We start from the raw sequence: 14313 nt of genomic DNA, 5'->3' as shown, positions 1-14313 counted from the left end.
ATTTTTTAGAAAGATATTCTTTTTTAAAGTTTATTTGCAATATGGTTATTTGTAGCTCTGTGCTTGAGCCTAGATAGTCCATTCAATAATGCAACAATTAGACTTGACCAGTATGGAATACTTTTCAAACTTTAGAGGCTGAATTAAAGAAAATCAGAAAAAAAAATTGGTGAAGTGATAATGAGTGAATGCACAGATTAGGGAGAGAAGGATGCCGGTGACTCCGGTTGTGTTCAGTTAGACCATGGTTGTTAAACCCTGGCTCATTTTTACGGGGAGTCCCAGAGTGGCCCTGGATATTTTTGCATGCACAGAGGAGACCTGAAGAATTCAGATTTACCCTCAGTGCCCTTTGATTTTGTTTTCTTGTCTGAATGTCTGCATTTGTTGAAACTTTTGTTTTCTACAGTTTCTCTCCTCAGACAGCATACTGTGCTGTTCCTTCTAACAACCCTTCTTCTGTCATCTGTGGATAATAATAGAGGTATCTATGATCTACTAATAATAAAGAAACCTGTGAGAGAGAATACTTCCCCTCAAGATGTATATCATATGATGGCAGGTAACTCGAGTTGGGGGAAGAGAGAACTGAAAACCAGTTCCTCCAGCGGATGCCTACTAGCCTTGCAACCCAGATGGAACTACTACAAATAAAGGGGAAGGGAGCATGCACAAAAATCACAACTTCCCAGTCTTGGTAATGAGCTAGAAGATCAGAGTTTGATTCCTGCCTCTTTCACTTATTAGGTGTGTGATTTTAACCAAGAAAAATCCCTTAAGACATCACTGAACCTCATTTTGTTTGTCCCCAAAACATGCTGCCATTTAGGCAAACATAGAATTCTTATAAGCTTGAGTGTCCATAAAGATGTCAGTAATCTGTCAATGTGATCTTTTGATAGCTTCCCCCCCTTAGTGTTTGTTGGTCTTTGAGAAGCTTTGTGCACTGTTGTAACCATTCTTTGGGTCTCATCTTATTTGAAAACTTCTCCTTGTAGACTTTCCATTTAGAGTCACTCTTTCCCTCCTCAGTTCTTCCCATATCGCTGTGTATAACTCAGTTACTATGTCTTGTCATTACAAGCCTCATGTTATAATCACAGAGAGTGTTTTTCAGTCGAAAGTCATGGGCTTTACATTTGCAGCAACATGAATGGACTTAGAGAGTATTATACCAAGTGAAGTAAGTCAGACAGAGAAGGAGAAATATCATATGACATCTCTTATGTGTGGAATATAAAAAGAAATGATACAAATGAGGTTGCTTACAAAACAAATACAGTCACAGACTTAGAAAATGAATTTATGGTTGCCTGGGGTAATGATGGAGGGAAAGGGTAGTTAGGGAGTTTGGGATGGGCATGCACCCACTGCTGTATTTAAAATGGGTAACCAACAAGTACCTATGGCATAGCACATGGAACTCTGCTCAGTGTTATGTGTCAGCATGGATGAAGGGAGTGTGGGGGGAGAATGGATACAGATATGTATATATCTCCAAGTCCCTTTGCTGTTCACTTGAAACTCTTACATTGTTTGTTAATCAGCTATACCCCAATACAAAATTTAAAAAATAAATAAATAAAAGGAATATAACAATTTAAAAAAGAAAGAAAGGCATGGGCTTTAGTGTCAGACCAACCTAAGTTTAAAGCTAGATGCAAATAACTGTTTACAAGACCATGCTTCAAAAATTAGCTTAGGCAGATTCATGGGCTCATTTTTTTTTATACATAAAGGAAATAAATAAATAAATTTGTAAAATATAAAGTTTATAAATAAGCTTTTATAAATAAATAAATCATTTGGCAATTTTTTGTAAATAAATCATTCGGCAATGCCATCTCATATAACTTTCCATATCAGCTACATAGCCCAGTTATTGAGCAGCATGATGCTCAGTGTTCGTAGGAGACCCATTTCTCTTTCCTTTTAGATAGACCATCAAATCAGGGGGATTTTAAATGGCATGACCTCTGTGATACTAGCATTGGGTGGGAAATACTGGGACTAGAATATCTTTAATGTCAAAAGTACATCAGATAAACAATAACAACGACAAAAATTACACCAGGTGATATACAGATGTGTGTTGACTAAGAACGAAATAATGAAAATAAACCCTGGTACAGATAGAATAATCATCATAAAAAGCAGTAACTACGATGACAATAATACATGCAGCACCATTTGGCCAACGAGTAACTTTGCAAAGGTGCTTTGTATAGCAAAAAACAAAGTATTGAAATAGAGGAAAATTTTAAAATACATTGAAAACTACATTTCTTGTGAAATATGTTCTACAGTTATTGTCTCCACAGAAACACAATTTAAAAAATATCTAAACCAACTTCACAATGTTATGCATTTCATTCTAATTTCAGGTATCACGGTCATTATTTTGTTGTTAAATGAAAACCAGCCTTTAAAATCCTTTACCTTCAGTACAATTTCTTTCAAAGTCAGGTTCAGAAAAACAGAAAGCCACCACTCCAGGTTTTTGGTAGTTTGTGATTGTGAGAAGAAAAGTTGCAAATATAAATTTATTTCTAAAAACTTGAAGAGATCTGTGTATATAAATATATATGTTTGTATATATATATTGTCTTTTGATGTTGATCTTCATGTTTAAATTGTGCATTTATATAGCTTTTATATTGATGCCCACTGTTACCTTATTTTTTGACTGACAATGATGGGATTTCAGTCATGCTCAGCCTTTCCAACAGTGCCAGTGATGGGATTTTTTGAAATCTTATTACTGGTTGCACTGCCTTGATCTCAGATAGAACTTTCAATCAAAAAGGCAATCAGAAGGTTATACATTCGTGAGATTCCCTGCAAAGCCAGTGATCGCATAATACAACTTGTTGGAAAGGCCTACTTGCCTCCAGTCCTTATGTGGCTATAAAGAGTAATTGGCTACTTAGCTCTCAGCACCTGCTTTCCTTCTCCAAAATACAGCATAGCCCAGAACTCTGTGGGGTCTCAGTGTGGAATCTGGCTGCTCCTAGGAGATTTCCAAGTTTCATGCAGAGACTTGTCTTACTTTAAGCATCTGATTAAGCAAACTCTCCCAAAGATACATTTGGCTCTTTCTAAGCATTCTTGTTTCACTGGTGATGTCAGTGAATCTAAGTTTTATTTTATATACATATGAACACTCACCCACACACTTCTGCAAGACACTTTACTGTAAAGTTTATATCCTAGAAATAGCAGTTCTGCATGGCACGGCTACCCACCCCGGTATTCTTGGGCTTCCCTTATGTCTCAGCTGGTAAAGAATCCACGCGCAATGTGGGAGACCTGGGTTCAATCCCTGGGTTGGGAAGATCCCCTGAAGAAGGGAAAGGCTTCCCACTCCAGTATTCTGGCCTGGAGAATTCCATGGACTCTATAGTCCATTGGTTCGCAAAGAGTCGGACACAACTTAGTGACTTTAAATGTAATAAATGGCAATTCTAACACTTGGATTTTATTTCTAGCATGTTTTAATCATCCTATTATTAATATAAACTTTTAAGTCTTATTACAGTACTCATAAAATATTATTATAAAGAATTGCCTCAATACTCTTTAGTGTACATGTATGGATGTTTAAAAGAAATTTCTGCAATTTGATTTGATCAAATAGTGAGCAAGGTTGAGGCTGAATTGATCCCATGTGGTGTCCAGTTACCCAGGGATGCCTCAGTTCCCAGGCAGGAGCCTTGAATTGTGAAGTAGGCAGCGGGAGATAATTTTGTCTCACTTGGCTTCAACTCACTGGTTCTTCTCCAGTATTTAGAGAACCCTCGAGTGGGATACATTTAAAGAAAGGGGGGGGGATCTAATGCTTAGAACACAATAACGATCTATAGACACATTAAAATGCCTATGGACTGAATAAGCATTTCATTTGCAAAATAACTACACATGCATATGTAAGACATATGTCAGTATTGCTGCAATAGAAAAACCACGCACAGAGACAAAACTTCATTGTTCGGTTGCTAAGTTGTGTCTGATTCTTAGTGACCTCATGAGCTGCAGCACTGCAGGCTTCCCTGTCCTTCACCATCTCCGGAAGTTTGTTCAAACTCATGTCCTTTGAGTCGGTGGTACCATCCAAACATCTCATCCTCTGTCGCCCCCGTCTCTCCTGTCCTCAATCTTTTCCAGCATCAGGGTTTTTCCAGTGAGTCAGCTCTTTGCCTACAGTATTACAGTGACAAAAAATGCACAGAGACAAAACTAGTCACTTTGGTATACTCAAATCCTACAAGTTTGAAAACCCCATCAACTTCTTGATGCAGGACGTTTTAGCAATTATACTGCTAAAGTAAAAAGTACTTTAAGTCAATGTAGGAGTGTGTGTGTGTGTATATATTCTTCAGATCTTTATTTAAAGTCATGGTTGCATGCATGCTTGCTCAGTCATGTTTGACTCTTTGAGACCCCATGGACTGTAGCCTGCCAGGCTCCTCTGTCCATGGGATTTCCCAGGCAAAAACACTGGAGTGGGTTGCCATTTCCTCCTCCAGGGGATCTTCCCAACCCAGGGAGAGAACCCACCTCTCCTGAATTGTCAGGTGGATACTTTACCACTGAGCCACCCTGGAAGCCCATACTTATTTAAATTTGGGGTACTCTAAAAGTGTAGTTCAGCCTTACATGAATATGGTATAATTTACTTGATTGCATATTATAAAACCTTAAACGGGCTCTTAAGCACAAAGAGTCAGCATAATAGTGGCAAAGAAAATCAACAATAAAACCACACTTTCTTTCTCTCTTCTTGGGCAAAGTAAATTTTGAGATAAGATTGAACAACCTGTATGCCAAATAATATCTCCTGCCCATGAAAATCATCCTATGAAGATTATCTTATTTATTGGCAAGATCCGAGGATATGGATGTTATATCCCTGAAAAATAGTGTAATTTTTGTTAGACATGTTTATATGTGTATAACCTATGCCATTTCACTGAAAAGTACACTAGAAATGAGACTAGAATGCAAGAGGTAACTGAAGTAGTAATCTCACCTTGGATTAGAATGTGTGACATCATCAGAATATTAATTTTTATTACTACTACAACTACTATTAATGATCTACATTTACTGAGTATTTGTTTTAGTCACTGTGCCAAGTCCTAGTGTATTTGAAAGTCACTTTAGGTCATCATTTTGACCTCAAGAAAAGGAGTTCAATAGTCAAAGTGATAAGTACTAAAGATAAACTATTCTAAGGCCAAGAAACTCAGTAAGGGGTTGGTTAAATTGCTGAGCACTCGGAGGTTGTAAATTCTAAGTGTAACATTTAAATATTTAGTTGCTCAGTCATGTCCGACTCTTTGCGACCCCATGGAATGTAGCCTGCTAGGCTCCTCTGTCCGTGGAATTCTCCAGGCAAGAGTACTGGAGTGGGTTGCCATGCCCTCCTCCTCCTGGTTGGGATCTCTCCAACCCAGGGATTGAACCCAGGTCTCCCACATTGCAGGCGGATTCTTTACCATTTGAGCCACCAGGGAAGCCCTATTTAAACATTTTAAATCACCATGTAGTCAATCCAGAATTTGGTGCCTTTGGATTTCCAGCTAAAACCCTGCTTCTCTCAGGCAACCCCAGCCAATGACTGAGGTGGCAGGGGAACTGGAGGTTGTTTTTGCCCAATGAGAGAGTCCTCTTACGGGACCCCCTCAGAACCCCCTATTTGTCTGACCAAAGTTTGTCAGGTCTGCATTGCAGCCTAAGGTTCTCTTGCCAAATCCTTCTTCCTAATCTCCTCACTCTGACGTTTTAACATTTGCATCCTTGTCTGAAAAAGTTCCCCGCACAATCCTGTTTCCTTTCTTTTACCTTTTACTCCTAACTCCGCTTTAGCGCTTGTTTCCAGGAGGACCCCAACTAGTGGAGCTGAACTAGCCTTAACATACACCATGTTCCTGCCCATGTTCCTTTAATGTCCCTGTTCATATCTTCCTGTGTGACCATCACCAAGCCATTTCTCATCTCTGGTTCTTTATAGTAAAGACCCTTAAAATAAAAAGTGATCCGTGGGATGGTTTGGTTGAACATTCTAGAATTCTAGTTAGAGTTGGTGACTCTGTTATTCAATCTCCATCTGATTGGGGAAAAAAAGTGATGACAACAAAGGTATTTATAAAAATATATTTCACAAAGTAGGAAACAATACAGGAGTTTCTCTGAATACAATACATGGAGTAAATAAACAATATTGCGTTAAAGCAAAGTAGAAAATTAAAATGATCTGCATGTAGTACTTGAGTTTTATCATACATTTTCTACTCCTAAATGGCAGGTTTGCATTACAAATTGAATATGCTCACATCTTCTAGTGCAGTTCTGTTTTGGAGTCTAAGACGTTCTGTGCATCATCATGAAGATCAGGGAGAGAAGTGCTAAAAACAGAAGCATTAAAATTATGTACAAATCAGTTCCTGCTCTAAAACAGTGGGGTCAACTTGAAGCATGTTTATTGGGCAGGGCATTATGTAGATATCTAAAAGTCTAGAGTTTAAATATTCACATGAATCAATATACTTTCAGATGTTTGTGCTTGTTGTAAAAACACCAAATACTAGGATTATGAACAAAATAGAAAACAGTCCAAAAGTTTCTCTGGGAAAATGCTGCTCCTGCCATCACCAGTCACAATAACACTTTCTACTCTAAAGAGACTATTAGCTTCCCTTTGATAATATTGCCTGCCATACTCATCTCATCAAAATGTACATGTATTAAACATTCATTGTATATATATTTATATAAAACAATCTAAAGGATTATTAATGGATATAATTTAGTTTTTTTTTTCATATAGTCCCTTAATCTATAAATTACCAGCCTTAATAAATAAAAGCATTAATGGACATCAATAAAATATTTATTTCGAGGATTAAACAAATAAATTCACGCGCTAGCAGTAAAACCATCTGCCTCTTATATAGTCCACTGTGTGACACAGTTTCTCTTTGTGTCCTTGTGGGAGAAGGTGAACTGGAGGGAAAGAGTAATCCTGGTTCCAGAGAACAGGCCCATTCGAATGAGATTTCTCTCCTCCCACCACTGAGCTGGCAGTCCCCACCCTGGAATGGATTACAAACATGAATATTTTAAGGCTCGACACAATATTTAAAGATGCTATTCCGTCTCTGATGAGTGGGGCCAACAATTATGTACAATGTATGGTCAGCGTACCGTATCATCTAGGAGGCCTCCCAAAACTCCAAAAAGTCAGAATGTACAGCAGACCAAGTATTGCTTTATCATTAGTGGCGGGATCCTTACAGGTGAAGGGGAAAAAACCATTTGCATTTATAAAAATCCTCGCAGAAGACACGTATCAGCAGCAAATTTCTTGCAGGTCCATTTTTCTAAGAAAGCACCTTTTTAATTTTGATTTTTTCCTCTTTATATGCCATTCCTCTAAGGAGGAGCCAGGATCCCAATCTTTGTCTCTGGTGGTCAGGTAAATATCAAATATCCAAAGACTTCTAGACACTCCACATACTTTAATTCACACTCCACAAGATTTATAACCTCCTAACATATACTTTTTTATTTTTCTTATTAACTTTTTGGTTCAACAGTAAAATGTAGTTGAGTTTATAGATGATTGGTGCTAAACTTGCCTCTAAAACAAATAGCCACATTGGTTGTATCTAAGGGGAGTGACCCTAGAATATTACAGAATGCTCAGGTCCCTTTGATTTATTTATTATAATCCACTGTCAAGTTTCTTTGTCACTTTCACCGACAGAGTAGAGTTCGCCCAGTCTCTTAAAGCGGGGACCCCAGTCACTGAGGTAGTCAAAATTCTGGTCCGAGTCTGAGGTGGTGGACTCCAAAGAGCTGAGCGAGCCAGCCACGGACCCTCGGCCTTCATAGCCATAAATCTGAATGGAGTCATATGGTGGGGCTGTGGGGTCGTTATCTGCCTCGTGTAGCCGCACGTTTATAAATTCATCCACGTCAACACCGTTCGGAACTGGTGCAAGCCCTTGCCTTGGCATAAACTGCAAATCTGGTTTAATATCTTTACGGGGTAAAAATCCATTAATTCCATCTGGGTTCTGTAAAGTTGCAATGTCAAAAGCCTCTGTGTCTTCTTCCCCTCCTCCCTCGTCATCATAGCGAATGATGTTTTCTCTCACATCTTCATCATCTTTGATAATAAGTGGCTCGTTTTTGTGTCGCCGCAGAGTTACAAACAGCACCACGATGACTGTAGGAAAAACACAAAATAACAAGTAGCCAGACAGACATATAATTTCACAAGTAACACATCGTATATGTTGAGCAAGGGGCATTATTTAAAAACTTATGTTTCCAATATTCTGGGGGGTGGGTCATAGAGGATCTTGCTGTGATTTATGTCAGAGAGTGTTTTGCCTATGTTCTTCTCTAGGAGTTTTATAGTTTCTGGTCTTATGTTTAGATCTTTAATCCATTTTGAATTTATTTTTGTGTATGGTGTTAGAAAGTGTTCTAGTTTCATTCTTTTACAAGTGATTGACCAGTTTTCCCAGCACCACTTGTTAAAGAGGTTGTCTTTTTTCCATTGTATATTCTTGCCTCCTTTGTCGAAGATAAGGTGTCCATAGGTTCGTGGATTTATCTCTGGGCTTTCTATTCTGTTCCATTGATCTATATTTCTGTCTTTGTGCCAGTACCATACTGTCCAGAGGGATTGGGTGGAGAGGGAGGTGGGAGGGGGGATCGGGATGGGGAATACCTGTAAATCCATGGCTGATTCATATCAATGTATGGCAAAAACCACTACAATATTGTAAAGTAATTAGCCTCCAACTAATAAAAATAAATGGAAAAAATGCATAAACAAACAAAAAAACGTATGAACATGTACCTTTCATGCATTCATTTGGGAATTAAGTGAAACACCTTTCTGAAGTATAGGCAGAATTTTGAGTGAATATTATTCTAGGTTTCTTCTATTTATTGAATGGTGATGAAGCTGGGTTAAAATAACAAGTTTGCATCTATTCATGGTGAAGGCTACATTTACTACCACTGGGAGCTCTGGAGTGAATAACACAAACCACAAAACAGCACAGACAGCTTGACTAACTTGCTGTGTGTCTTGGGCAGGTCATTCAATATTTTTTGACTCTGTGCCTCTCTTCTATAAAGAAAAAGGAGCTGAATAGATCAAATCGAGTATGTTTTGTGTTTTTCTAGTCAGTTCTTCAAGACTGTTTCCAATAAAATAATGTTCATTCACAGACAAAGTGCTATATTAAGGTGAATGTCAGCTTTGAATGGGCAGGTGCTAGCTTTCCTCTACCTGGTAAAGTAGAACTAAAGGTGGGGAAAGGGAGAGGAATGCATTTTAAAAAACACACACACACAAAAAAAAAACTAGCCAGATCAGCCAAATCAAACTTGGGCTAATGGCATCAAATATGGAAGGAAACGATGCTCAATACAAGATACTGGGTGAGCAGAACTGATGTAACCAGGAAGGTAGTAACTGACATAACCTTTTTCCAAGGGCAGGATAAGATGTATGAATAATTTCCCTTTTGTGTGTTTTCTTACTGTCTAATCTCATTTTTATAATTGAATTCTTTAGCAGAAAAGTTACAAAAAAATTTTTTTTTAATTTGTAGTCTTCCTCTTAATTTGATTTTAGTATCAAGAAAACTATCTGAGAAACACAATGCAATTTTGAGGAAAAGGTATTTTTTGTTTGTTTTTTTGCTTTCATCTTATCTCACCAAATTTTGTGATTGGATGGATTCAGCAACCCAACCCATACACTATTTAGATAAAAGACTTTTTGGCCATATGAAAGCCCCCTCTTGAAGTAAACGCGTACATCAGAAGCTCTGCGGGTCTTTTTACATAACAGTTGCTGTTGTAACCACATAAAGGTCCATCCCCACTTCCACCACCATTATTTGTAGTTTATCTTTTCACGGGTGATGGAATTGAAAAGGCAATGAACATTTCTCTCCAATTGGACATTTACTATTACAATCCTTTTTTCCCGCTTGGTGACCTCAAAGCTTGGAGAAGTAGAAAAGAGTTTTTCTTCCAAAGAATGTTGACTAGGATTTTCTAGGTCGAGTTAGGGTTTTCTGTCCTTATTTACAGTCATTTATGAACCAGAAAAATGGTGACTATTAGGCTATGAGGAAAGTACATACCTAGCAGCAAAATGATGCACGCTAATATGGCGATTAAGGCGCCCATACTGAGTCCAATCGGAAGTACGTAAGCTTCAACATTACAAGACTGGACAACGCCATCACTGCTACAGCCACAGACCCGGATGGTTAGGGTGCTAGTGCTGCTCAGAGGAGGATTCCCACTGTCACTGATGATGATTGGTAAAAGATAGACTTCTTGCTTCTGGCGGTTGAATCCATTATGCTTTGCCAAAATGCTGAGGGAATTATCTGGAAAAATGAAAATTAAAATAGTTTGCATCATTTCAAAATGGCTGCCTGAACAACACTTGTTTTTCTAGTTCATAAATCCTCTGCACTCCTCATGACAATCCCAACTGCACTGAACCACTCATGCTCTGTTCTTCTTCCCTCTTCCCATTTTCCCAATTGGCATGGACCATACACACCCGGACAGGTTTAATGACGATGGCCTCAGGATAAAGCTTTACCCTCACCTTGTAAATGCAAAGGATTTCTCTTGCAAAAATAATCTTCAAGTGTCCTTTTATAGAACACAAATTACCTGAAGTCCCCATAAATAAGTTTAATGTTCTTTACCATGACAATGAAAACTAGACTATAATTTCACATTTGAAATTATAATTATAATTATAATATATATATAATATATATTATTATAATATATTATATTATTATAATATATTATTATATTATTATATATATTATTATATTATATTATATTATTATATTATTATATATTATATATATATTATATATATAATATATATATAATTATAATTATATTATAATTATAATTTCCACATTTGAAAGCCATATTTGAAAAACTTTGTGTTACAAGATAGACTTTATGACAGTATGGCATACAAAACGTATTGTACACTTGATTCCCACAGGTACCTATTAATATAAAAAGAGTCATTTATGCTCTAGAGCATTTACATTAATATACAACAAAAGTCCAATTTACTGCCAATTGGAGGAGATATGCCACATATTTTAAAATTTTGTAGAGAAGACCTGTAGTGGTTACACAAATAAGAATTACATAAGAAGTCATAGGAGCAGGTGATCCATTTTTCGTGTATAAATTATATGGAAATGTATACTGTTTATCTGGAGCAACACTTAAGGACACTTAAGGGCATACTTCAGTTCAAAGTAGAACTGACTAGTGAGAAGTGATTGGTCCCATGGTAGCCCTATGAATCTCAAACTTTCACCCCAAACTTTTTGTTGTCATTCATCCCTATGCCATGAACTGTAGCTATATAGTATATATATGTATACACACACACACACACACACACACACACATATATTATTAGTCTGTTTTCTCATTTCAATTAATGAAATGACATAGGGCTATTCAGATGGGAAAACTGATTATTTCATACTGATATTCAAGCCAAAAACAAATAAATGTAACTTTGATCAATGTGTGCAGTACTATTTGGGCAAAATGATTATTTCAGTGGGATTTTTTCAAATCCTGACATGTTTGCAGACCTCAGAACATTTGTCTGCCTCATTGTTGCATTTTAAGGCAGACATTCCAAACCATTGTCGTATAGTTCCTGATCATAGATGTCCCAGCGATTTCCAGAATACTCAAATACATGAACAGATAGATATTCCACTCAAATGATTTTTATGTAAATGTGTTAACTCTTCTGTACCATGTAGTACAATGTGCTGTGCTATGCTGTGTTTAGTCGCTCAGTCGTGTCCGACTCTTTGTGACCCCATGGACTATAGCCCACCAGGTTCCTCTGTCCATCGGGATTCTCCAGGCAAGAGTAGTGGAGTGGGTTGCCATGCCCTCCTCCAGGGATCAAACCCAGGTCTCCTGCGTTGCAGGCGGATTCTTTACCATTTGAGCCACCAGGGAAGCCAATACCAGAATTCAAAAAATGTGACAGACATTCCTTAAAATAAATGTATAAATTATATTTGTCTTTGCTTTGTTTAAGATATATGCAGACCTACAATGTCTTGATAGTAAGCAGTTAGAGAGAAAAAAAAAATCTGAGTTAACATTTTTTTTCTAAGTTATTTCTGATTGTGTCTCATTATTTAGTAATTTGAAAAGTGAAAAGAGATCTCTAGTGGAAGTAAGCAGTGATATTCCAAATGATCTAGTAATCTTTATTTCCATGACATAGAAGGAAATGCCAGTAAGCTAAAAGCAGGAGAACATTATCTTAAAACAGATACCAAATATATAGCTGTGTGTGTTATATTTCCAGAAAGTGTGAGACAAGTTTGAGTACAGTTAATTAGTACAAGGAATATTTGTGGATGATTTCATATACCATAGTTCAAAACAGAAGATGGGAATTGTTCTTTGAGATTCAATTAATAAAATTATAATGGAGGCTTTTGTCTTTTTGTGGTTAACATTATTTATATGCAAAACTATCTTTGCATAGTCTCTCTTTAAACAATCTATAATGATAATTTAGAAACTGCAGCAGGAGTATTACTCATTGCAGAACAAAGCTATCTCCTTTATTACTTAGAAAATTATTGATGGCTCTTAGACCTAACTCATACTTATTTTTTTCTTTCACTATTCCTGGTATCTGCATATATTGCTCTCTTTCTATATAAAGAAAATTATTGACTAAGTAAAGGAAGTCCATGGGTCATTTATGATAACTTTTACCTGCTACCTCCAGGCAAAGTCAATTGCCTATTTGCCTATTAATATTTTTACATATTTTCAGTTGGTATTTACATTTATTATTAATTATTTTACTAGGCCAAATTGAATTGTCATTATTTTACACCCCAAAAAAGCCATTGAATATAAGCAGTTTCACATACTTCAAATTCAGGTAGTTGAAATACATATTTCTTTTAAATTCCATGTTGCAAATATGTTCAATAAAGTTCTGCTTTATTCTTTAAAATATATGAAGCCTTTTCATTTTATTAAAATTTTAATCTCAATGTAGTCATTTTTATCATTTCACTATCATTATCTATATCACTATATTCACTATCATATCACAATCATTATCACTAATCATTATCTTTAATGATTAGTAATTTAGCCTTATTTTTTAAATTATTAATTACATAAAAATTACTTTTCATAATGTTGCCTTTCACATTTAAGCAATTGTATGGTATCGATATTTTTTCTGTACTGATCATTGATTTTCCCAAGGTTAATTTTAGAGTAATTTATCTCTTACCCACTGACATTCAATTCTCAGTTCTCACAAATCAAAATTTTGTGTATCTTCATCCGTTTAGGCTCTCTATTATGTTCCAGGACTCTGTTTTTCTAATCTTGTATCAATACTATGCTTTCTATGTATGAAAAATTTATAATAAATCACGATGTTTGTTTTTCCCATTATGTTGTTCTTTAGGAATATTTCAGTTATTCTTGCTCATTTGCTAATCTCTGACAAATGCATAATAGATTACCAAGTTCCATGAACATTCCTGTAAGAGTTTTACTTGAAATTATATTAAGATGTAAATAAATTAAGAGAATTGACAACTTTAGTCTTCTATATCAAGACTGTGTTTTTTTAAATTTACTGTATGTTAAAATGTTTTTATTTTAACTGCAAGAGATTTTCACATATTTCATTACACTTAGTATCATATATATATATATATATATATAGTTGCTTTAGTACTTATTACCTTTTTAATATTATATTTTCATCTCATTGTTGCTAGTGTATAAAACATAACTTTTATATGTTGGATTTAATTTCAGTCACCCTCTAAAACATATATATATATTTACTTATAAGAATATATCTCAACACAGAGATACATATGAGGAGCATGATAATGTGGGGAATTCCACAGTGGAACTGGAATTACAGTGTAACTCCATGGCTGACTCATGTCAATGTACGACAAAACCCACTGCAATGTTGTGAAGTAATTAGCCTCCAACTAGTAAAAATAAATGAAAAAAAATAAAATAAAATTTATAAAATAAAATTTAAGCAAACTAACATCTCTGGAAATAGTTCTGGAGAAGGGCACCAAATAGAGAAACATTGATTCAGGAGACGTAGTGGAGCCTGGTAGGAAAGACGAGTATGGTGTTTCAACCAGAACCTGGAAGCTAGCGTCTTCCCCCCTTCTCTCAGCCCTG

At 36.2% G+C, this 14313-nt stretch overlaps 1 protein-coding gene across 1 annotated transcript in view; it reads right to left on the bottom strand.

Annotated features, from left to right (window-relative positions):
- Window positions 1-6141: 6141 nt before the first annotated feature.
- CDH8 (cadherin 8) overlaps window positions 6142-14313 on the bottom strand; it is a 390162-nt gene continuing 381990 nt past the window's right edge. Inside the window, exons 11-12 of the mRNA XM_020902626.2 lie at window positions 10179-10430; window positions 6142-8233 (exon numbers count right to left, since the gene is read on the bottom strand). Of these exons, the coding sequence (XP_020758285.1) occupies window positions 7740-8233; window positions 10179-10430 (746 nt within the window). The 3' untranslated portion in view covers window positions 6142-7739. The remainder of the gene's footprint in view (window positions 8234-10178; window positions 10431-14313) is intronic.

Source organism: Odocoileus virginianus, chromosome 20 (genome assembly GCF_023699985.2).
Source record: "Odocoileus virginianus isolate 20LAN1187 ecotype Illinois chromosome 20, Ovbor_1.2, whole genome shotgun sequence".
NCBI lineage: Eukaryota > Metazoa > Chordata > Mammalia > Artiodactyla > Cervidae > Odocoileus > Odocoileus virginianus.
Note: the sequence above shows the minus strand (reverse complement) of the source record. Positions and strands in the feature narration are given on the sequence as shown.